The 25,816-nt window shown below is 34.8% G+C and overlaps 1 protein-coding gene across 1 annotated transcript; it reads right to left on the minus strand.

Annotated features, from left to right (window-relative positions):
• Nucleotides 1–6,450: 6,450 nt before the first annotated feature.
• Nucleotides 6,451–24,856, minus strand: LOC131051392 (flavonoid 3',5'-hydroxylase-like). The gene is made up of 4 exons (XM_059214360.1): nucleotides 24,749–24,856; nucleotides 24,462–24,530; nucleotides 7,842–7,968; nucleotides 6,451–6,815 (listed from the first exon to the last, which is right to left on the minus strand). Exons 1-4 carry the CDS (start codon nucleotides 24,854–24,856, stop codon nucleotides 6,451–6,453), a joined length of 669 nt encoding a protein of 222 aa, XP_059070343.1.
• Between the last annotated feature and the right edge of the window lie 960 nt (nucleotides 24,857–25,816).

Genomic DNA, 25,816 nt, shown 5'->3' on the forward strand with positions numbered 1-25,816 from the left:
TCAATGCTCCACCGGTAGGATAGAATGATGCTTCACGGGCAGGACAGAGCAGTGCTCCACAGACAAGAAGTTTTTCATCTAATTGAAGAAAATTTCCTTGAGGGTTTGGCAATCAAATGACACATATGCTAATTATTCCCTCGGTTAGAGATAAGAAGTTGAAAATTACTTATTACCGGTAGACAATGTTAAGTGAATACTTAACCGACATGCAATTAATGTGGTAGATGGTGAAAAGACATTATAAAATAAGGTTCTGGCTCCATTTCATTTCACCGTGATTTCAAATTTTAAGAGAGCATGAAGATTCCGAGCTAAAGCATTTCGAGCAAGAAGCAAGCACACTCCAAGAAATCATCCATCCAAGGCAGAAAAAGGTATTTAATCATGGCATCCACCTCTGCAATTGAATACATAGCAAACCCTACTGTTGTTGAAGTAATTAAAAGACCTAGGCCTGTATTTTAGCTAGTCCTCAAGATAGAAAAGAAGGATGATACCTTAGGTGCATTTTCTCAAATCCCTAAAGGTATTGTATATGTTGAAGACCCTAGAATGTACATCCACTGCAATATTGAAGAGTTAGGAGATGAGGAAATTAAAACCATGTATAAAACTGTAATATGTAATGATACCGGCAATGTTAAAGCTGAACACAAGGTTATTGAAACGCTAGGATTCACAGAAATCCTTAACATTCCTGAATTCCCTAAGGATGTGATTAGGATAGTGTTAAGTAGAGTTCATGGAGAATTTTTCTAGCTAGATGCAATCCATAAGATCACCAAGGAAGCTATGAAAGTTGTCACAGGGTTACCGACCACCGGTAAGAGACCAAACAAAACCAAGAAGGTTCCAAATGACCTAGTTACAAAACTAACTAGTGCAACATTCGATAAGAGATCTCTAAGGGTTAATGATGTAAAAGATATCAATGTGAGATTCATAAGTATGATATTAGGTTACAAAGCCACCCATGCCAACAGACTTAACTCAGTTTAAAGTTTATGCATTAAGAGTGCTTATGATATGGTAACAGACAATGCAAAAATTGACATCTGTGAATGGTTAAAGGATGAATTAATAGACAACCTTGGAAAGATAAAGAAGGACAAGAAAGGAACTTTGAGATTTGGAAATCTGTTGGTATGTCTAATGCTACACATAACAAAACAGGTTCCCAGTATAGGTTATAAAGAACTTGAATATGACATACCAGTAGGAAAGCAATTGACAGAACTGTTCAATACCATGGGTGAAAACAAGGAGAACAATATTCATGAATTTTTCCAAGCATTGAAGACCAAAATGAAGCAAAGAATAAGGTTATCCCAGAAAATAGTAGACAGATACAAAGATGATATATGCTTTGTTATTAAGAAAGATGAAATATGGATGGAAGCGGTCATCCCAAGGATAATTTGGGTAACCGAGATGGGCTATGAGACAGATGATCACATAGTTGAAACTTATGCTAAAGCACTTCTGGAAGCTCCCAATGAACCCAAGGAAGAAGTATTTGGTAGTGCTGAGACTATAGAAAGCCAAATACAATCAAAGAAAAGAGTAAAGAAGGTTGAGGCATTTGTGAGGAAAGGATCCAAGCAAGCAAAGGCCATTAAGGAAGATGTACTAAAGAAAACCGACATAATAGAAGATGAGTTGGTAGCTCCACAACCTGAAGCTCATCTATCACTGGTAGGTACTTCTTCAGAAGGTGACATGCCAGCAACTTTTAAAAGAGTTAGAAAAAGAGATCCCTCATCGACAACCACTCCTTCACCTAGAAGGACAAGGCAAAAGCAACAAGCAGTGAGATATCCGGTCAGAAAGGTTACACCCAAGAAGAAGCTAACACCAAAGAAAAAGAAAAGAACAAACAGTGACTTGGCACCTCTAGATATATTGTTAAATGAAATCACAGAGGAAGGAAAACTGAAAAATATAGAGAAAAATTATGACACTCTATCTGCTGATGAGAAAGAGCAAGTTGAGGAAGGTGTGATACTGCATATGGACATGTATAAGAAATTTTTTATGGAAGTAGCAAATGAAATTCCTGATGATTTTTACAAAAGGTTAGAAGCTAGAAGGCAAGCAGTGATTGAATTAGATAAGAAAATAAAAATAGAAAAACTACTTGTTGTGTATCCAGTAAACTCTCCCAAGGAAATTGATGATTTGATTGCTCAGGCGAACTGGTCAGTATTCTCTACTGCACACCGGCATATTTCACTGATGGCAGGAAGAGTTATTGAAGTAACAGAGGAAACACAAGATGGTTGGGACATATTCCTGGTTGACAAAGAAAAACAAGAAGAATACAGGAAACCTAAGCCTATAAAAGTATATCAGAAGGATAGGGACAAGGGGAAAGGCAAAGTTGGTGGACCACCAAGCATAAAGATTAAAGACAAACTACCCCCACTGGTAAAAATTACAACTACTGAAGATCAACCGGCAGTAGAAATTATGGATGTAGAGGATAGAAATCCTAATTCTAAAGTTCTGTATACTATAAATGTTGATACCCAAAAGATCAACATAATAGTTGATAAAGATACAACTGACAAGTCAGATATGGCTAAAAAGCCTCCGGTAGCAAGGGAAATAGAGAAATCGGCAGAGGACACAGAGAAAAAGGTAGAATCTGAGGCACAGATAGAGACAAAACAACATTCAGAGAAACCATCAGAGCTAAAGGCTCCGGAATAGATTCACAAGGAAACAATGTCACCGGTAAGTAGTGAAGTAGGAAAACCAGTGCTAATAGAAATGCAGACACAAACTGACCTACCAGAGGTCAATACAAGCATGGTTACTTCCACCGGTACTCAGATTTTTGGGTCATCATCAACATTCAAGTCAACAAATGTGACTGAGGTACTACTTGACTCCATTAGGAAAATAACTAACTGCAGTTCACAGGCTTATAAAGCAATAGATGATTCAATACCAATTTTGAAGGCAATAGCTCCAAACTATAACATAGATAATAAATATTCTTTAGGAAAATTGGATACATTGTGTAAATATATTTCTAAAAACATTGAGAAAATAAAGGAAGAATCAGTAAAGGATAAGGTAGAAAAAGAGAAACAGAAATTCTTTGATGAGGAAATAAAGAAGTGTAACAGAAATTTTGACACACTTCTACCGGAACTATGTAGTTTGTTGAAATAATACAAAAATATGTATAAAGATACATGTAAAAAAAACTTTTTGACTGTAGATATTGACAAGAAAATAAGCAAGACACAGGATGAGATAAATAAGCTTGCAGACAATTTTGTTAACTCACCAGATTCATTATCAATTTTTGAAGAGAAGATAGCAAATTTTGAGAAAGAATTGCTCAAACTAGAAAGAGAAAAAGAAAGAATAATAAACAAGGCAAAACATCTGAGGTCTAAACTAAGTCCAAGATTGGACTATTTAGCATCTTTGTGGAAGGAAATCTCAAAGGCACTAATACAAGGAAGCAAAACACTGGCAGAGCATTTGCAGCATCTCACCGGTATAGTACAGAGGACTGAAACAACAATAAAAGATAGTAAAAAGTTTATGGATAGTTTAAACTTAATTATGGGAGATCTTTTTCAGATAATAACTACCCAGCTACAGGGTTGAGGATATGGATAGATGTAACTACAACCTCTACTAACATCTTGACAACCTTTGTCATTGATGCCAAAGGGGGAGTAGTGGAATGAGAAAGTTCAAAACGTAGGAATCATATGTTCAAGGGGAGCTCTCATATAAACATTTTTTTTTGGTAACATTTTTGGACTACACATTTTTGGATACTTTTGAAATTTCTCATGAGTGTTGCCATCAATACCAAAGGGGGAGATTGTTGGCATATGGACACTCCAATGAGACATTGTATGTGATTGAAGGTTTTGTCATTGATGGAAACCTTCCAATCCTATGGCACCGGCAAGACATCATACCGACAAAGCATTACATAGGTAAGATAGTGCACCGGCATCAACAAAGACACCGGCACCGGTACAGAAGAAAAGATGTATACCGGCATAGAGGCTGACAGGAATTTTATTATGTAATATTTTCTTTATTATTGTAAGCCGACTTGGCAAATTGTAAAATGACTCTTGTATATAAAGGAGATCATTATAGACATTTGTAGATGTGATGGAGGTGAATATAAGGGCACAAAGAAAATTATTAGGCAGACCTAATGTGCGAATTATAGGTCAATGGTATATGTAAAGAACAGAGAAAGAACCGGTACTGAATATGGCATTGGAGATGCTATTGTAAAGTAGTACAAGTCATTGGATTAGTACAATCCTTATTGTAAGTCAGTGTGACTTCCCATTGAGCAGTGAGCTCTAGGCAGTTGGCCTTCCTGCATGTGCAGGCCCCTATTGTAAGTAATATTCTCTTATTGGCCAGTGAGTGAATATTGTGGGTCACAAATCCCACCGAGGTTTTTCCCACACCGGGTTTCCTCGTTAAACATCTTGTGTTATGGTGTACTTTTCATGTGGATATTCTTGATTCTGTTTACTGCATTATTTCGTGCATACCGGTACACTGTTATATTATGTTCTGCATGTTTTAACTTGAGAAATTCTTATTACCGGTTAGATACTGATTCACCCCCCCCTCCCTCAATATCTGTGGGACCCCTAACATGGAGTTCATATTCATCGAAGTTGTCATTTGTGGCATTAAATGTTGTCAAGCAAAAACTCATGTTTTGTAAAGTTGTAAAATGGTGGTTGATTGGTCTAAAGGTGGTTGAGTAAGTTGTAAATACCATATGGATGTGTGGATGTTATAAAATCCATCATTTGGTCGAATCCAATGGGGATGTGTATGGTTGGAGGAAGGAAATTAATAACATTTGAAGTTTTAACACATTCTACATTGTTTTCTGGGTATTGCAGTCTGATCATTCACGTTTTTATTGATGAAAAATATTTTTTCTCCATTAGAAATATATTGAATATGATAATGGCATGAGTTAAAAAAAATTTCCCTTTGGTTTCATTTAATTTCAATCACTTTGAAGTAAGTTATGCATGTTTTGGTGAAAACTGTCAAAAAACCCTCCAAATTGGGGTTTGTGGAGAGTTTCACTAAAATATTTTGATTTCACCATTGGAAATTTTTGTTACTTTGGTGTTTTCTAGATAGTGGAATTATATTTCAAATTAATTCAGTTTCAATGTGATTGGTTAAGTATTTTATGAGATATTTGATGCCCTAGGCGGAGTGGGAATGCAGATTTCTTGTTTTTTTGTAACAGTCAAAATAGTCTCGGTGGAGAGACAATAATTCTTAACTACACCATTGGATTGTTCTAAAATTTTGATATAGTTTTAAAGACCTAGTTGTCGACAGTCTCGCCAAAGCGATCTTCAAAATATTGTCGGGTTTGAAAGTTATAAACAATAGAGTAAGGGTCTATCAAACTGTCATTGACTGGGACAACATAATGCATTGTTTGGGTCTTGATTAATGTTTAAAGGGTTATAAAATGATATGAAAGATTTGATATTGGATTGGTTGGTTGATAGTAATCTTGTTAGATTCCTCAAACATATCAAGGTTGCAAATTTGATGATTATTTTGTGTCATTGATCACCTTAGGATTGGGACTCCATGGTTGATTTGGGGTTCTTGGTTGGTTTTTTATGATGCTCTGCATCAAATTGGATTTGATCTAAGATTCATTGCATCGATAAGTTTTTTTTGGTAGTATTTTTCAAGCATGAAACAAGTTTGAAGTGAAAGCCCCACACAATATAACCTATCCGCTAATAATTTATTTTATTCCACGAAATCTACTTTCAAATTCTTGTACTAATAATCACTAGCTTTTACATGCATCTTGCGGGTACAAAATTGATTTATTGTATTTATATAACTTTGTGGGTCTCTAACAATGCAACTTTTAATTGCATAAATGGTAGCAACTGTTCATACCTAAATTAAATACCAAGATAAATAGTCTATTGAAAAATATAATGATAAATAAATAAATTATATAAATTTAAAAATAATAGTTTATATGATTATAAGATGAATGTTTATATATTGTTGACAACTATTTAAAAAAATAACATAAAATGTAAAATAAAATAATGAATATATTAACAATAATAAAAGCTAGAAGTTTATAAACTACATGTCTTATAATTTAGATCAGCTTTATGGTTTTTAAAATTAGATTGTAGTACTGCAATAATTTCTGGAAGCAATAACCAGACAAGCTTCAGTGGCCTCTACGACGTTCCTTCAATAAAACACACAGAATATGTTTTCCTTTGAAAAAAAAAATGATCTAAAACATGGAAGGATTTCATTTATTCTTGGCATTAAGCTGACAATGATCGATGATCGATTATATGAACGTGATATTTTTTCTGCATTCAAACCATGAACTAAAAATAGTGGAGTTCAATGGTATATATATGACTAGACTTGTTGCTGGTATAGATGATGAGAAAGACGAGGCTTGATGGTAGCCTCCAAAGGCAATGCACTTGGCATTGTCAAGCCAATCGCTTCATTCATGTCAATCACTCTTCCATCTGGAACAAACCAATCAAAGCTCTGCAACAACCTTGCAACAGTTGTTTGTACCATACATATTGCCAAAGAAGCCCCTGGACATCCTCTTCTGCCTGCCCCAAAAGGAGTCATCTCAAAATCATTCCCTCTCATTATGTTCTCTATATCTAATTCTTTCTCCATAAAATGCTCTGGTATAAATTCTAGTGGCTTATTCGATACTTTTGGGTCCCTGTGAGTTGCCCATGCATTTGCCATTAGCAATGTTCCTGTAGGAATATGATAACCTCCCAGTATGCATTCCCAGTATTAAATGGCCTTCCTCTTTCTCATCACCTTCATTGATACATCCTAATTATGCTTTTAAATTATCTTTTGAAGACCCTAATTATGTTTAGCTAGCTTCCTATTTTCCCATGCACATATCTCATTTATTTCACTTGGAAAGTTGAAGGATCTAGTTAAATACTCTATTATTAAATTGACGCGATTTCAGGGAGCAATCTTAGCCATTTCAGGGATCCAAGAAATTGCAAATCATAAGCCAAATTTTTTGGAGAAAAAGGTAGAACATATTTCAAGTTTGTCTGCATTAGCTACCAAAGTCTAAGTTCTGGATCTTTTCTCCTATAACAAGGATTTTCTATATTTTCTAGAATGTGAGGTTTCAGAAGGGTTGTTTTGAGGTATCAGATTTTTTTGACCTTGGTTAAATCAGTTGATATTGGAATTAATCAGGATTTAGTATTGTCTTATTCAAAATATTAGCAGACACTTGGTGATTTTATGAATGTTATTACAATTTTTAAAGGTTGTGTGATTCCTATTATTATTTTCTTGTTTGTGTATTGATTTTTCTAGTGTTTTTCTTATTTATTCTATCATAATTAATTTCAGTATTATTATTTTTAATTTGTTTTCTCGTCGTCTTATTTTTAGCATAAGGACAAAGATCATTTCTGACATTCAAAGTATATGCAATCTTTTAAAGAATAGATATTTATATCTTGTTAGATTGCAAATGAGAGATGTTGTCCCCATTTTATATCTATTTGAGGCTCAAACCCATGAGCACATTGAATCAGGAAAGGTACAAGCATGCGATCATAATGACCAAGTGAGGGTTTGAACCTTAATGGTTACAACAACAACACCACTAACCAACACACTATGAGAAAAAAACCCTTATCCTCATTGATCCTAAAAACTATGAATGTAATCTAATTTGTAGAATCTCAATACTATCCTATGGTATATTATCTAATTCTCCACTATTTCAGTGAGAATTTATAAACCAAAAACACCAAAACCAGGAAAGTCAAAACAACTTACTAGAGCAGCTGCCTTAATAAATGCATATTCATCAGGAATTGCTTCTCCATTCTCGTTTGCCCGTGAGATAAGAACATCATTCTCATTTTCCTATGAAATCAACACATGAATAAAGTCTTCAATCACTCTCTCCTCTTTTAATTCTTTCTCCCTATTCTTGTCCAAAATTCTCTGCATATACAAGTCTAACTTCTCATGTAACTTCTTCATAGCCTTCTTGTACCTTTACAAACTAGATTAGAGTAATTGTAGCCCAAAATTATGATAAGCTTCTAGATTCAACTTTGTGTATTTTTTTTTGCATCAACATTTCAGATCAAACTCCATGATCCATCATTAGGATGAGAGAGATTTGTTGAGAGAAAGTAGATAAATTACAAACACAATAGCTTAAAAAGGAGATGAGATGGTAGAGGAGTGGTACAATTTGCTAGGAGATAGGACAAACAAAATAAAAAAATTAAAAAAAAACAAGAATACAATACAAACACAAAAGAACAAGAATATCTATAAGTATATATAAAAGAGGAAGAAACTATATAAAAACATACAAATGAGCGAATACATATAAGCGAATGAATACAAACAAAAAAACAAAATGAAAATTAAAGAAAGAGAAAGAATTTGTGTGTGTGTGTGTGTAGTGTCCACGTAAATATAAGTAAAAACAAATAAGTAAATGACTAAACAAGAAACTAAATAAAAAAGGGAGAAAATAAAACATATCTATATATATACATATACATATATATACATATATATGTATACATATAGATATGTATATGTGTGTGTGTGTGTGTATGTATATATATGTATATATGTATACATGTGTGTGTGTGTGTGTGTGTGTGTGTGTACATATATGGATTTAAAGACATATATATGTATGTATCATTAACACATTTGGGGTCATTTTCTGACGAATTATCATCATAATTCCGACATTTAAGGTTGTAGAACTACGAAATAGAGACAAGATTTTCGTCACTCAAATTTTGTCGCGTTATTCGACGGAAAAATTTTCGTCGAAATTCTGAAACCTATTTCATTGGAATTTGATACCTAATGGGGTGGTCTAATTCGTCTGACTTCCGACGAAGTCACCAAATCTCCAACAAATCATAGACTAGGGTTGTCGTTGGAATTCCAACAAAAGGGAGCACTATGCTCCAACGGGAATGTTGTACGTGTGATGAAACTATGCTTCGATGGGAATGTTGTACCTACAATGACAATCATCACAGGTACAACATTCCTGTCAAAGCATAGTGCTCCTTTTCATCAGAATTATGATGACAAACAATTAGAGGCTATGACGAGAGTGTTGTGCTTGCGATGAAAAATTTCGTCGTTGGTAAACCACTCTTGTCGGAGCCTACGTTAGGCATGTCCATCAGAATTCCGACAAACATGATATATTTTTAATAAAAAAACAATTGCCATCAAAGAATATAAACCATTGAAAATATGGAATATGATTTGATAAGAAAATATAGACCCTAATTCTACCACAAAAAATATGCCAAGTAAGAATGCTTGCAAATTGAAGACATTATAGTTTTACCAAAACTCCAAGCAAAAGTACTCAACAAAATCCTAGAGGATGATCTTGGTGGAATGTACAATCGGGAAAAGTCAAGCATTAGGTAATGAAGAATGGTATAATGAATCAAAGTCTGATTTGATTCTGACCTAAGCTTATCTGTCGAATAAATCCTGCACCGTCAATCGAGGAAGGAAGGGATGTTTCACTAGTAGAGGACTGGACACAAATCAACGGAAGGATTATGTATCACGAGTTCAAATCCCTTAGAAATGGAGATGTTTATCTTTCTTGATACGACTCAATGAACTATAAGGTTGATAATCATGTAGTCTTTATTTGGAATGATTCAGTCTTTTTCGGAATGCATGCTAGCTTAGATGTTTTTTTCTCAAGTTCTGTATAAAGGGCTTATCAAGGTGCTGAGGGACTCGGGGAGAAATGGCTAAAAGGATGGTTCACCATTTTGATTTGAGCTGCCTATGTAGGGATGAGTCCCTCCAACAACAATGTCGAAGAATCCTTCATTTGGATGAGATAACATAGGATGCACTTTGGCGTTTAGCTAGGGGCACACTGGGGGGAAGAGATATTGGTGTGATGGCTTCATCTATGAAGCAGTGCTTTGTCCCCTAGTCAACATACTCGATTTGAAGGAAGCATACATTCAGAAGATTGATGGATTTGTGAGATCGGTGGATGGTCGAGCAGTGGAAAGTGCCATTCTCGACTTGGATGTGAGCGGTTGGACGAGTGTTTTGGATTGGTTTTTCAACCATGCTCACTATAATTTGATTCCGCCAGATGAGAGCTCGGATTCAGATGATGAGGAGGTCGTGGTGACTCGGGTAGAAAGAGAGAGAAAAGGAAACTTCATCTCTAAGGCTTGGGAGGTTTTTTTGGGTGGGGGTGGTGAATCGTGATTTGGGCCCCTTCAGGCGACTTCTATATTCTGAGGATAATTGGGTTTTTGCTATAGAGGTGGTTTGGGTGGTCGATATTGGGGAGAGGGCCTCTATTATACTTCATTATCTGAGTTAATGTGTGTCCGCTTAGGACATTGAGTCAGTTTAGGTGAAAACCAATGTACGAGCGCTATCCCCTCTTGATAGCACTTAATAATAATTAAAAAGAAAAAATTAATATATAATTTATATTTATTAAATATTAATATTAATTTCATATTTATCAAATAATAATATAAATTGTACAATATTATATTATTGACAAAATAAAAAAGTTATTAGAAAACAAATATAATAATAAATAATAATTTTTTTATTTTGTCAATAATATAATATTGTACAATTTATATAATAATAAATAAAATCAAAACAAAAGTTCTCTTGTTGTGCGAATTGCCTCTTGTTCGTGGGCGTGATCCAATCAATCATTCTGTTACCAAGGACTGCAGTTCAAATAAACGGTCTTTGTACTGTTTCAAGTTTTCTTTTGCAAATTGGTGTAAGTTGTAACCCCCAGGAGATTTTCTTGAAAATGTGGTGCGGAGAACATCAATTGAAAGGTGAAATTCATCCTTCAACAGCTATATCGGTCAAAGAATAAAGGCGAATTTAGCGAACCCTTGGACATCAATAGTCATATCACTGATCAAATTTTGAGGACAAATATCAAAAATCAAAAGAGGTAGGGCACGAGAGCAAGAGTAAAAAACAGAAGTTCTCTTTTTGTGCGAATTGCCTCTTGTTCGCGGCAATCAAGCGTATATCGATCAGATCAAAGGTTAAATGCACATTGGGAATTAGGAGCCAATTGCCAGACACAACAAATCAGATCCAGATTTCAAGCTAGACACATAAGCAATATCTCAGGCAGCGAATAAAGGGCCTTATTCACTTTTGTCTAGCAACACAGCTCAAAACGTAGTTATAGTGGCTTATGGAGTTAAGGAAACAGATCGATAGATTACCTGAAATACAAGGGTTCACAACATCAGGTGAAGAATCAATCAACATGTTTCATTTTCAAATTTTGTGGCATATATGGATTAATGTTTGTGGATCTATCACACTCATTAATATGGCTAGGACATCCTGAGACTAGGCAGAGCGAAGGAATAAAAAGATAGAAAATATTGAATGATAGCGAAATCAACCCGTGATCTCAGTGAAGGACGACGAACATTTTAGGGTTTTATAGAAGGCGAAAGCGGCAACACCGTAAAGCAAATCTAAAAGACCATAATGGCCGATAGAAGGCATTTGGGTTCATGGGTGGATGTGGGCTGGGAAGACCCGCCTCATGTTCCACAGTGGGTCTATACAAATGGTAGATGGAAGGACATGGCGATACCGGTAAACCAGAGCAGAAATAATAAGGTTTTTCAGCTAGTTTCAAAATACTTTCAAGGATTCTTTTGGAACAGACGTAGTGTGGCATGGAGGTAGAATAACAATGGAAGGAGATTCACTCGAGGGCATTTTAATAATGGTGTGAATCAAGGGAATTCTGAGAAGCAATTGAAGGGATTTTCGGGGAAAGGGTCTTTGGATCTAGGCAATCAGGGAACGTTTGCTAGGGTTGTTGGCTTGGCAAATAAGGAGACTTCGGCTAGGGTTTTTGTTTCTTCATGTAGATGGGAAATAAGGTAAATGTGAACCTCAAGGAAGCTAGTCCGGAAAAGGTATGTAAGATATCTACTGATCCTATTCTGCTTGGGGTTTCTTCATCACAGGTTTGGGCTCCTATCCCTTGTATCGATCTTTTGGGTTCCTATGTCGATAAGAAAGTAAATTATTTGCATACGAATGCTATTTCTGGGGAAATTTGGGGTGATCAAATTAGTTTGTTAAAGATTTATCATAAATTGCAGGAAAGATGGGGGGATATGCATTATTTTCAATTATTGTCTGTGAATGCTTTTATTATTGTCTTTGATTCTCCTACTTTTAGAGATGAGGTATTAAGAAATTTGCATCATTGGTTTGGAAAACATTTAATTTCAATTGCGGCTTGGAAATCTTTCTTTGTTCTTTCTTGGTCTAGTTTGAAACTTATTCCTTTCTGATTTGGTTTACCTAATATTTCTTTTGAATTTATGGATCCAGATGTTCTTGAGAAAATTGGAAATACTATTGGAACTTTTTTAACATCTAAAATGGACTTTGTGGAGGGGAAGGTTTTGGTAAAAAATTGTGTTCTTATTAACCCTAACAATGTTTGCCCTCGTACTTGTAATATCAAGTCTCATGATGGTATTTGGCACCAGACAATTGAGAAATTAGATATGGAGATTCTTAAGTCTCCTTTAGTTTTGGATGCTCCGTTACTTATGGATTTTAAGAAAACCAAGCAAGTTGTTGGCTCTGTCCCTAAATCCCTTAATAAAGATAGTTTGTCGGTGGGACCTTTGGTTGAAGGATGTGGAAATGTCTCTTCGCATAAATTGGTAGAAACAGGTCACATTAATCTTGAAAATAATCCATTGTGTCATAGTTTTGGGAAACCAAATGATCACACTTCAGGTTCGGTCTCATTTTCATCTTTACTAAAGACATTTTCTAATAATGGGGGTATAGTGGATGGTAATCCCCCGATGAATGGAGTAGATCATCCATTGATGATAGATTGCCCTAAGATGCCAAATAATCACACAAAAGGTGAGGATGACAATTTGTCTTCATGCACTCAAAAGGAGATTTTGGATTCTTCAAAGAATGTGAATTTAAATAAAAATGTAGTGGTTGATATGGAAACTATTAAACAGGTACCTACCATAGGTTTTCCTAATGATGCTTCTTTAGTTTAGGAAATTAAGAATTTGGTGTCTAATAATTCCCCTCTCAAAGTTGAAATTAATATGGCTAATGAATCTTCCTTAGGGAATAGTAATCCGTCAGAGGTTATCCCTGTTATTATGTCAGATGAGAATCTGGTTCAGCAAATAAATGATATTTTTAACAATCATGCACATCAAATGGATGAAGGTATTACCGATAGAGTTGTTTGTTCAATTGAGAATGATCTGGGGGGTATAAACTCGACCCTTCCAATTTCTGCATCTACTAATCCTTTTGCAGTTTTGGCTACAATAGAGTTGGGTTTTGAAGATAACCCAATTATCCTGGCTTCTCCAAAGTCATGCAAGAGTTTACCAATTGTCCAAACAACTCTAATTTTTTTACCATCGGTGGTTTCTCCTAGGAGAGGTAGGCCTCCAAATAATCTTAAGACTCAAATGGAAATTGATGCTGGAATTCAAAAGACTTTGTCCCTTTCTCCTACTGGTGGGCAAGGGAGGCATTTGGTCTCTCTTGGTAGGCCTAAGAAAACATGCCTAAGTCCTGTAAGTGTAAAAAGAAAGAGGAGTAAAAGATCCATGACTAGTCCTCTTGTGACAAGATCAGGGGATGTGAAACGTAATTTGCAAGGTTGCTTTGGGGAAAGCAAAAATTATTCGATTAATGGGAAGAGGGGAGCTTCAGCCTTCCCTTGAGCACAATGAGAATTATTTCTTGGAGTGTTAGGGGCTTAAATTTCCCTAACAAGAGACGATTAATTAAGTCCCAGATGGACTTAATTAAGTGTGATATTTTTATGTTGCAAGAAACAAAGTTTTCAAAGGAGTCTGTTGATTTGGTTTTTTCATCTTAGAAAAGGTGGATTTTTCTTTCTTCTCCTACTTGTGGTGCTTCAGGAGGTTTGGCACTACTTTGGAATAATTATAATATTGAGGTACAGTTAGTGGCATATGCTACAAATTGGATGTTGACTTTAGTTATAAGCAAGATTTCGAAGGTTAAATTCTAGCTTTTTAACATTTATGCTCCGTCAAGAATTCAAGGGAAGAGTAAGTTATGGGGTGAATTAAAGAGGATTTCTTCTCCCTTAAAACATGGTTCCTTTATTATCTTTGGGGGTGATTTTAATGCTATCACTGATTTAGATTAGAAAAGAGGAGGTGTTTTCCCTAATAAAAGGATTATGGATGACTTTGGGGATTTCAATATTTCTGATATGAGCCTTTTTGATTGTAAGTCTCAGAATGGGGTTTTCACATGGACAAACATGAGAAGGGTTTTTTCTTAGATTGCTGAGAGATTAGATCAGTTTTTGTTATTTGAGAATTGGATTGATTCATATTTTGAATTCTTTTCCTCTATTCTACCAGTCTCGGGTTCTAATCATTTTCCAATTTCCCTTTCAATTATTGAGGATAGGGCTTCTTTTAAGTCTCAATTTAAATTTGAGCCCATGTGGTTTAGGGATTCTTCCTTTTTGCCTCTACTTATGAAATGGTGGAATTCTGCTCCTTTTTGTTATGGGTCCCGTATGTTTCAGATTGCTAAGAAGTTAAGTTATTTGAAATTGAATATTAGGGAATGGAATATCTCGCATTGTAAAAACATTTTTTTGGAGAAACAAAGGATTCAAGATATGATTGAGTGTCTTAATACTCATGTGCTTGAACATGGTATGGTGCCACAAATTTTTGATGAATTGAAGTCACTAAAATTACAGCTTGAGGAGGTGTTAGCTAGAGAGGAAATCTATTGGAGACAAAAATCTAGAGAGTTATGGCTTTCAGATGGTGACAGGAACACAAAATTTTTCCATTCTTCAACTAAGATTAAAAGATGTAAGAATAGGATATCTTGTATTCAGTGTCAGAATGAGAATTTATTGACAGAGCTAGAGGACATTGCTTCAGAGACAATTAGATTTTTTAAGTCATTATTATCTTCGAAAAATGGAAATCTCAACATTGATATTATATCTAATATTCCTCCTTTAGTATCTTTGGAAGACAATAAGATGTTGATGTCTCCCTTTTCCTTAGAAGAAGTTAAGAGTGTTGTCTTTGCCATGAATTTGGATAAAGCTCCGGGACAAAATCATTTTACTCCTTTATTTTTTCAGAAATATTGGGATTTTGTGGGAAATGATGTTTTATTGGCTCTCGAGGAAGCTAGGAGAAATAAGTCTATTTTAAAAGAACTTAATACTATAATGATTGCAATTATTCCTAAAAAAGAGGATACTAAGTCTTTTGCTAACTTTCACCCCATTGCTTTATGTAACACTTTTTATAAGATATTTACGAAGGTGATTTCCCTTAGGTTGGCAAAAATTCTACCTAGGATCATTTCATTGGAGCAAGGTGGTTTTGTTCCTAGAAGGGAGATGACAGAGGGTGCAATTGTAGCACATGAGGTTCTGCATTCTATTTCCACCCAAAGAACCCTGACCATGATACTTAAACTAGACATGATGAAGGCTTATGATAGAGTAGAGTGGGGGGCTTTATGTGTTGTTCTTGAGAAGTTGGGTTTTTCCAAGGCCTAGGTCAAATGGATTCGTGCATGTATTTCTTCTGCAAGATTCTCGGTTTTAATTAATGGTTCTCCTTGTGGTTTTTTCACTTCCTCTAGGGGTTTGAGACTAGGAGATCCTCTTTCTCCCTTTTTGTTTATTCTCCTAGATGAAACTTTTAGTTGGGCTATTAGGGCTGCTAAAGTGGGGGGGCTTTGGAAATGTATAAGGATTTAGAATATTCCCCAAATTATTTCTCATTGTCTCTTTGTAGATGACACTCTGTTATTTGGATATGCTTCGTTAGTTGAGGCAAAAGTGATTAAAGGAATAATACTAAATTATGCATCATTTTCTGGTTAGAAAGTGAATGGTGATAAATCAAAGATTTTTTTCCTTAATACATCACAACTAGTTCAACATAGGTTGCAATCCTTTTGGGGATTTGAGACTGGAAATCTTCCATGTACTTACCTTGGGATTCCTTTCTTTGTTAAATAGGATAAGATTGGTTTTTGGGATAAGATTATTCTGGTCATTTGTAAAAGAATTCTCTCATGGAATCATAGATGGTTAACTTTGGCGGGTAAAATTGTTCTCATCAAGTCTGTTTTGAATGTTGTTCCCATATATCTCATGTTTGTTTTGAAGTCTCCAAAAGTAGCTATGGTTAGTTTACAGGATACTCTTAGAAATTTTCTTTGGAACAATAATAAAGATGGCAAGAAGAAACTCCCTTTAGTTGCATGGGATAAGGTATGTTTGCCTAAGGAACTTGGGGGAATAGGAATTTGGAGTCTGGAGAATCAGAATTTAGCGTTACGTGCTAAGTTGGTTTGGAAATTATATGACAAGCCTAGCTCCTCATGGGCATAGATTATGTTTGCCAAATATTTAAATAATGGACCGAGAGAGTACATTTTTAAAGTCTCAAATTTGCCTTCAGGTTCTGCTATTTGGAATTTCTTTTGTAAATGTAGATCAGTTATTTTGCCTCATCTCTCATGGATTGTTCATAATGGTAGAAAGGTCAGATTCTGGGATGAAGTATGGAATGGACACACACCTTTGGGGAATATTAGGGATTGGTCTCCTTTGATCACTGTTCTTTCCTCCCTTTGGGGTGTTTTTTAGCAGGTTATTTGGAAATTTTGACTAGTGGACCCCTTAAGCTAGCTAGATGGAAGCCGATTGATTTCTTAGATGTTGATCAAAGTATGAAATTAGATTTTGAGAAGATTTTGGGGGATAGAATTGTATTTCTTTTGGATTCTAAGGATGAACTTATTTGGACAAAGAATATTTTTGGTAAGTACATTGTTAAAGATGGTTACAACTCTCTTATGGTTGCTAAAGATTTATCATCTTGGCCTTATAAGTTGTTTTGACATTTGGCTTGCCTTCCTAAAGCTGGAGCCTTTGATTGGTTGGTAGTTCAGGATAGAGTCCTTACAGGTATGAGACTAGACAGGCTTGGTATTACTGTTGTTTTCCCTTGTGTCCTTTCTAACAAAAAATTGGAATCTTCTTCACACCTGTTCCTACATTGTGATTATGCTTATGAATGTTTGCAGTGGTTGTTTGAGAAGTTAAATATATCCTTTGTTATTGGTAAGGATCTCATTTCACATTTTAGATCTTGGCCCTTTATGTTTGCCTCATCTTTTTATGCATGCCTTTGGATCATATCTCCATCTATTGTGATTTGGAATGTTTGGCTAGAGAGAAAATACAAGATATTTAAAAAAATAAGTTCTCTTGTGTCTGAGGTTCTATTAAAAAATGATTCTTCAATCTCTAAGGTTGGTTTGTCATTTATTTATAAGAATTTGGAAAATATTACTTCTTTTTCACACTGGGATAGTAGAGTTACTAGAGTTTGGAAGATGTTGTTAGATTTACCCTCTCATGGTTCAATTTTAAAAAAGAATGATGCAATAGGTAAGAGATGCTTTGCTAGATGGAAACCTCCTCCGCAGGGGCACTTTAAACTAAATTTTGATGGGGCCTCTCATGGTAACCCTAGGCTGGCTAAGGTAGGCATGGTAATTTATGATCATAATGCAAATTTTATTCGAGCTAAGTGTCATGCTATTGGTTTTAAAACTAACAATTATGTGGAATTTCATGCTTTGTCTTTTGGATTGGATAAGGCAATCTCTTTGGGAATTAAGGACTTAATAATTGAAGGTGATTCTATGGTGATTATTCGATGTGTTATAAAAAATAAATCGAATTGTTAGAATTTGTAGCATATACTTGATCCCATTTTACAAAAATTAGAATTGTTTGAATCTTTCTTGGTATCCCATTATTATAGAGAAGTTAATAAGATTGTAGATTATTTGGCAAATTTAGCCATTGATAGCAATGCTAATCAACAAGAGGTGGGTTTTGAGGAAATTCCTTCTAGGGTATGGGAAGGTTTGCAACAATAGTTATGTGATTTTCTTGAGTAATGTTGATGTAAAATTTTATGATGATAATTATTCCTGCTTTCCCCTTTCATTTCAAGTATTCATGTTCATTGTCTGGAGGAGAGTTCAAGCTCATGGTATTTGATACAATAGTGTTTTTCCAAAGGTTTTTTGATACTTTCTTTTCTGGTAGGAAGGTTTTTGGCTCATGGGATTTGGCATAGGGCTTTGGAAAATTATGTCTTCTTCCATTGATAGCAGCTGTGGAGTCTACATTTGAAAATTATCCGATGGGATTTTTTGGCAAATTGTCATATGGGCTCTATGCAAAACTCATATTATATGTGTTGTGGCCGCATTTTGTATTTGGTTTTGGGCGGGGTGTATAAACTGATCCGTTAGATACTATAGGTTTATTTTATGAGATGTGACCGAAGGTTTTCTTCCCAGGGTTCTTTCCTTCGGTATTCTCTTTGAATCCTATGTAAAAAATAAAAAATATTAATAAAAAAGTTTAGTGGAATAATCCACTTTTATTGAAAAAAAAAATATAATAATAAATAAAATTCAGAAAAATAACTATTCAATAAAAATAATATAAAATAGAATAGCAAGCATCCTAATCAATAAATAAAGTTAATTATTAAATTGAATATATGTAAACTGCTAGTGTCAGAGAATGTCTCCTCACAAAATACGATGATATTTAGTAATATAATTAAAACTAATCAAATTTGACTTAAGGATTGATATTATAAAATGAAAGGCAATGAACAACAACAGAAACCCACATAGAAAATCCTATAGGACACACAGTCTAATATGTTGATTGATGTCATAGAAAAAAAGATACCCATGATCAGAATACATATTAACTATGGTTTGTATGAGTGTGGTTGATCTTTCTCCCAAAAAAACTTAGCCAATTAGGGGTATCTTTATCCCAAATCGCCTATTCAAACAAGGTGATTACCCTTCCCAAACTTCAAGAGCCCTCAGAAGGCCACTAGGTACTCACAAGGTTTGCACTTCCCAATAATGCACTCATGCTTCCTAACCTTCATCCAACCATTAATACACATTAGTTTAGGCTTACTTAACTTTCCTGGAAGGCCAACTTGATGCTCTCCACCTCCTAATTCACATTGAACCCCAAAATCCTACTCACAAGGATACCTCCTAAAGGACTCTTAATTGCTTATAGACACAACTTCCAATGCCAAGTAGGAACACACCAACCCAGGGCTCTTCATAACAACATCAAGGAGACTGCTCCACATTGATAAAACACCATTCTTTACCCTCCCTTCCACCCAAAAGTCTCAATAAGACCAACTATTGCAATATTGCCTTTCTATGAAAGTCATACACATTTAGGATAGTCATAAGGAACTAAGCTATTTACTCATTCTAAGGTCTCTAGACACCTTCAAACACTTCTCAAAACATCCACACACCTTTCCCAATCACAAACCAATCATAAAACCCATTAAATACATCATACTCACAAAATTTCAATCAAACAACTCTCTCAGCTAGCCACATCCCCACTTTAGGAAAATCATAGAATGATGAGTTTCTTGGCCATCCAAGGGCCACAATGACTTTTATTGGGTTTGCACTAACCCCACACATACTCCAAAACACTCACTGTGATGTCCCCATCTAAATAATAAAAACATGATAATTCCCACACTCCATGAGTATGCCCTAGGTGCGCTTCCCTGAAGACACACAACTCTCCATCTCAGTATCATTTGTTTGCTTAATGTTTTGGGAGAATTGTGAGTTATTGTCCAAAAAATAAAAAACTAGGGCTAGTAGGATTGTGAATCTTTTGTGAATAACAAGGATATTAGGAAGTTTAAGAATCACTTCCAATGCTTGAATCATGTCTCATAGGATGTAAGAAGGAATTGTGTATGGGTAGTTTGGGTCTTTTCCATATTGTTGGTGTATTGCCTTTGTAAGGGTATGTATAGCCTATTGGGAATTAGGGCTATAGGAAGGAAGGTCACATTGAAAACATTTGTTATCAACCAGTGACTTGTTGAGTCATTTGAGAAGGGTAAAGTGAGTGAGTAAGTCCCTTGGAGAGTGTGTATGTGTGTTGGGATTGGGTATTCTACCAAGTTTCCCTATGACTCTGCATCAAAACTCCTTTCCTCAATCACAATGAAAGTCATGGATCACTTCAAAATGGGTTCCACTTTTACTTAATTTCTCACAATAGTTGGATCTTAGACTAATAAATCTTGATCTTAGCTACTTAATAGACTTAGCTAATCTTTGATCGCAGGCTTAGACAAATATTTGGTTTATTTGGTGATTGCCCTTTTAAAAAGTTAAATGAATAATTGCAACCAATTTGGAAGATAGTCATGGTTTGAGAAAACATTCAAATCTATGACAGTGAATGTTAAAGATCAAGAATACCCAAAAGTGCAGTCATTTAAAGCTTTATTGTTGACCTATGCATAATGAATAAAATACCACAAACCTATATGGTAGTCAAACAAGATGGTATAGGTCAAAGAAGCAATGGTAGAGGAAACAACCTCAAGAAGGAGTTAGAAATCACAATACCATATTGTTTAATGAAAGGGTACTCACAACATGTTTCTAGTTAAAAGGAAAGCGATGATCTTAGTCCAATCATAATAGCAGACCAAAGATATGCCGAGATAGTGTCTTTATTCATAGTCAAAATCAATAAGAAGCACTGGTAAAGTTAATAAAGATAAGGAGATAACCATGGGTATCAATTAACAAGCCATCACAAATTAGTCAAGGGACCTCTGAGAATAGTGAATAAGATGGCAATGGATAGAGTAAGAAGAACAAACTTAGAAATTAATAGTAGGGGTAGCATCTTTAGGACAATGATTAGGTACCAAAAGCATTTACAATTCAATAAGGAGTATTCCAGTCTCAAAGAGCCACAACAAGCTATTAAGAAGTATGTGACAAAGTCTCAGTCCAAGGGAGAACTCTTATGGCAAGAGTGAACATTCTTGATTACAAAAAAATCATGATGATTGCATGGTGTCTATGTATAAAATCAAGCATAATGATAGAGAAAGGTCATTCAACCATAGTCTCATGAAGGCAACCTTCCAATCATAAGCTATAGGTTCCTAAGACATCAAGAACAAAGTCATAGCACACAAATCTAACAATTCAAATGGAAACATAATGAAAGTAGGATGACTTGTGACTTTGGCATCAACAAGTCATAAGAGACCAAACATTAGTCCCATGTTACTATCTCAAATTAAGATAGAGATATCATATGAGAAGAAATAGTGACAAAGCAACTCATTTCATGAGTAATAATAGCTTGAGAATGCAGAATAGTGCCTAATATTTTTGGTCAGTCATAATACACTCAATATAGTCATAGAGCAGCTAGACTATTTTTTGATAGTAACATCGTCATCATCTTCCAAAACACAAGGCACATTGACCTTAAGAATCAGTGAAGGTGAAGAGATTTTGGTTCAACCTCCTAAAGAGTAGCCCCCTATGGAAGAAAGTTATAATAGTTGACAAATCCAAAACACTATAAAAGCATGAGTGACATATCAACACAATGTATCAAAACCTAATATAGGAGCTTTTCATAGATGCCATACAGTAATAGTCTATCATTAGGTTCAAAGCTTTTATTAAGAAATAGCCATACATTGCTCAACATAAAGAACACAGGTTAATAAAGAAAGGAGTATTGTGATAGAGATACAAAGTCATGAAATACCACAATGATAGTTGCAGTGATATAAGACCTTATTTCAATAGGTGTGAGCCAAAGTAATGGACAATGATATCAGTAAAATGACAGAGAGAGATGTTGATATGATGGATAGCAACCTTGGAACATCAAACCAGTGAGCTTCTATAGGGGTTTAAGGCACTATCTCAATCTATTTTTTTTAATTAATAATATGAATATAAACAACAAAATCTTAATCAAGGACCTTACCTATGTTGGTCTCCACTAAGTAACTTCTTGCTTTGTTGCTCGTGTTGGCTTTATTAGACCTTGCAATTAAGATTCAATACATATTATTCAATAATATTAACAGTGGAGCATAATGAAATATTGAAAAGTGTGCTACCTTATTGAGCTTCTCTTTGTTTCAAGAATAGTTTAATATTCTCTACTTAATAGGGCCAACCACGTGAAGGTGGAAGCTCATTTGGCCCCTCTCCCCCCCTAACATCACTCTAAATTCCTTGTTAACATATAACATTCATTCATTCTTTCATCCATTAATAAAATATAACATTCATTCATTATCACATAACATTTATTAACATTCATTAACACATATCATTCATTAATACATAATTACGTTCATTAACAAATAATACGATTACAATCATTTTTTTTTAAGTAAAGACTAAATGGAGCATCTTTTTCTTCATTATTTTCCCCTTGTTCAGTTGTTGTTCCCTCTGCTTGTGATCTTAATGTATGCCTAGTCTTTTACTCACGACGAGGACGCCTAGGCAAAGGGAGGTCTACTGAAATAACAAAGAAATGGGTTAAATTCATAAGATTTTTAATTATTGTTACAAGTATTTCATTAATTAAAAAAACATTACAAGGGTGCTCTTTACCTGATAGGGCCACATCATCTTCCTAATTATTTTGTCTAGCCTCATCCTCAACATGTTGAACACCCTCTAAATCCTCTAGAGTTGAAACACGAAAGGTTACATTAATTAATACACCAATTGCAATAGATTTGTTTAAAGGAATAACAGTGGTCCTCTTTACCTGATGGGGGCACATCACGTTCCTGATGTTGTCTACCCTGATCATGCTCCACTTGTTCACCACACTCTACATGCTCTAAAATAAAAACAAAAATGGTTACATTAATTACTACACCAATTTCAATTAAAGATGTTTAATTGTATTAATAATTACATAAAAAAAATTGTATAGAACATGAATACCTCTAGTACCGAGATGCACACCATGACCTTCATCATGTATAGGTTGTGTTCCACCCTTAGCGGGATTCATTCCAATTTCATTTGCATTGTTATCATTGCTTGCTTATTTAAAAGAAATATAGTCACTTTATGTTGGAAATTAACATCGAATAGATTATTGCTCAAGTATTCAATTTTAAATAATTTTCATTTAGCTTATTTACTATGTGATGAATGCATTGAAATCTTGTGTTTGCCCACTCAATTCTCTTAGGCATTCAACCACAGCTCTATAGCCTTGCTGGAAAGCAATTTTCATGTCATCTTCTATGGGCGCTCTATTTAATTCAGAGCCTTGCATTTTTGCTTAATATCATGAATTTTACTTCTATTGTTTGAATAAAATTTTTTTTTTGCAATTTATTATTCGATGTGATATTTCATTTATTATACTTACAATTCATGCGACAACTTTCATATAACCACCAGAGCCAAGTTTGTGTTGTCTGTGCTTTTCTAGTCTTGCCTTAGTTGCCTTCGATGTGTCGGGAAGCCTATGAAAAGTTTGAAATATGTTAGATTATGTAAATATGAAGAGTAATTAGTACATAATTAAACTATTAATAGTATCACATACCTTCCTTCGCTCAGTCGTGTATGTCCTTTTCTCATTCCATCTTTCTCCTTTCCATTTGAAATCAAATCCTTCCACTCCCTCTTTAGAATCATGGGGGGATGCTCATACTTTATGTTCTTTTCTAAATGTATCCTATATTGGTCCCTCACATACTTTAGATATGTACCATCTTTCTGAAGGACCTTGGTTGTGTTGAATGTGTCATTTCCGAACAACACAGCCAAATAGTTTATGAGTTCATCTTTTAATTGTTGATTTTGGGCATTCCACCATGTATGTAAGGTGGGCCCAAATATCTCCAATGTAATATCATTTAGATGTTTATAAAATACATCATTGCCTGCAAAAAAATCATGTGATCATTAGTCCAAAATGAGTGATCAATAAATAAATTACAATTGGACTATATATAATAATAATTTTAAAGTACCTACAACCTTCTATATCTTTATGAAAACAAGATCACCAGTCACCACAAATGTGACAGACAATGTTCCCGTACTAGTAATATAGGAAGATCCAAGAAATGTTGCTAAATTTCACCACTAGTGGCCTCTTCATCTCCAGGTACATGTCTTGTTGCACAGGTTGGTGCAGTACACAATGCCTTCAGTCAACAATATAGGTGTAGACGATGGGGTCGGATGAGGTGGTGTATGCATAGGAACATGGATAGCACATGAAGATTAATACATTAAATATATGAGCAATAACACATTAATGGAAGGACAGTAACATGTAAAAATATGAGTTGGTCTATGCACAAAACATGGTCATCACTTGAACTACCTGGAGTACCCTTATCATGGCCACTAGCTTCATGAGGATGCAAAAGTTCCTGTAAAAACAACACGTACACATTTTAGTTCATGACATAAAAGAGTATAAAATATGAATGAACTTATGTTATAATTAAAGATTTCATGACTGCTTACTTGCAAGTTTTGTTCTCTCTCTATCAATTGTTTCACCCTCTCTTATACCTCATCAGTTTGAGGGACTATGAATAACAATTTAAGAATTTCTTTATTAATTTTTTTTGTGTGTCTTTCTTACCATTTCAGTAGCGTTTGTGGAATATGCGATGCCATCATCACATAATAGTGAGTCCACCTCTGTATTGATGATCTCACCTACTGCAGGTGCCTTTCCCTGAACATTCATCTTTGACAAAAATATTACTAACATTATCAGAATTAATCCAAAACCCTAAAGAAAAGAACATAATAATATAACATTTTGCTTGTATCTAATTTGTACAATTATAGTGAGGTTCACCTACTTGGTAGAAGTGCCCAGAGCTACATCCCAATCAGTGTTATGTATCAGATCAATGTCACGTTGTGACAAAAATTAAATATAAAAATGTTATATTGGAGTCATTAATTGGAGGTTGGTTTAAATGGTATATATAAGTGCGTACCACCCCCATGATATTATCCATGTTTGAATCTATGCGAATCAAATTGTAATCGATTAGTAGCTCTTCCCCTGCACTTATTGATTTTATCACACATACGAATACACAGTTTCTCTCGCATGCCTCAAATATGCAATATTGGGTTGCCTATTAGTTGACCTAGGTCATGTACTAGTTTATAAAACTTGCAATATTTCCTATTGTTTTTGGCCTTCTGTCAATGTACATAGCCACTCTTTTACTTTGATCATTATCTTTTAGTTGTATATAATTTGCTGACAGTGCATACCTACACATACTTTGTGTATATCGAACCAGTTCCATCCAATTTTTGTAATTGTAACAAGCTTTGACATACTTCATCAATTCAACAATTTTATTGTAACAAACCTTTATGTCGTCCATGGAAAATAGGACTGAACCATGTAATGACGATGGTGCTATGCGATATATCCTCCAATTAACACAAAAATAAGTGTTTATTGGAGGAAGATCCTTGGGTACCCATTGTTTCTATAGATGTTTTTACCTCAAGGGAACCTCAATGTTGCCTATGCTCTCATCATCATAAGAACATGAACCCCCTTGAGAAAGAAAAAAATCCATGCATTTATGGAATTTTCTTCTAATATTTTGGCCTCTACTTGATACCTACTACATGTCTCGCTTTCCTCTTCTCTTCCTGAATTTATGTCACTCGAGGA

The sequence above is a fragment of the Cryptomeria japonica genome, chromosome 11, assembly GCF_030272615.1.
Source record: "Cryptomeria japonica chromosome 11, Sugi_1.0, whole genome shotgun sequence".
NCBI lineage: Eukaryota > Viridiplantae > Streptophyta > Pinopsida > Cupressales > Cupressaceae > Cryptomeria > Cryptomeria japonica.

Coding starts and splice junctions, on each gene's coding strand:
- LOC131051392 (XM_059214360.1), bottom strand. CDS start 24,856: ATGAATGTTCAGGGAAAGGCACCTGCAGTAGGTGAGATCATCAATACA. Junction 24,531..24,748: donor CCACAAACGCTACTGAAATG/GTAAGAAAGACA, acceptor TTGTTTTTACAG/GAACTTTTGCATCCTCATGA. Junction 7,969..24,461: donor GTAGTTCAAGTGATGACCAT/GTTTTGTGCATA, acceptor TTGATTTCATAG/GAAAATGAGAATGATGTTCT.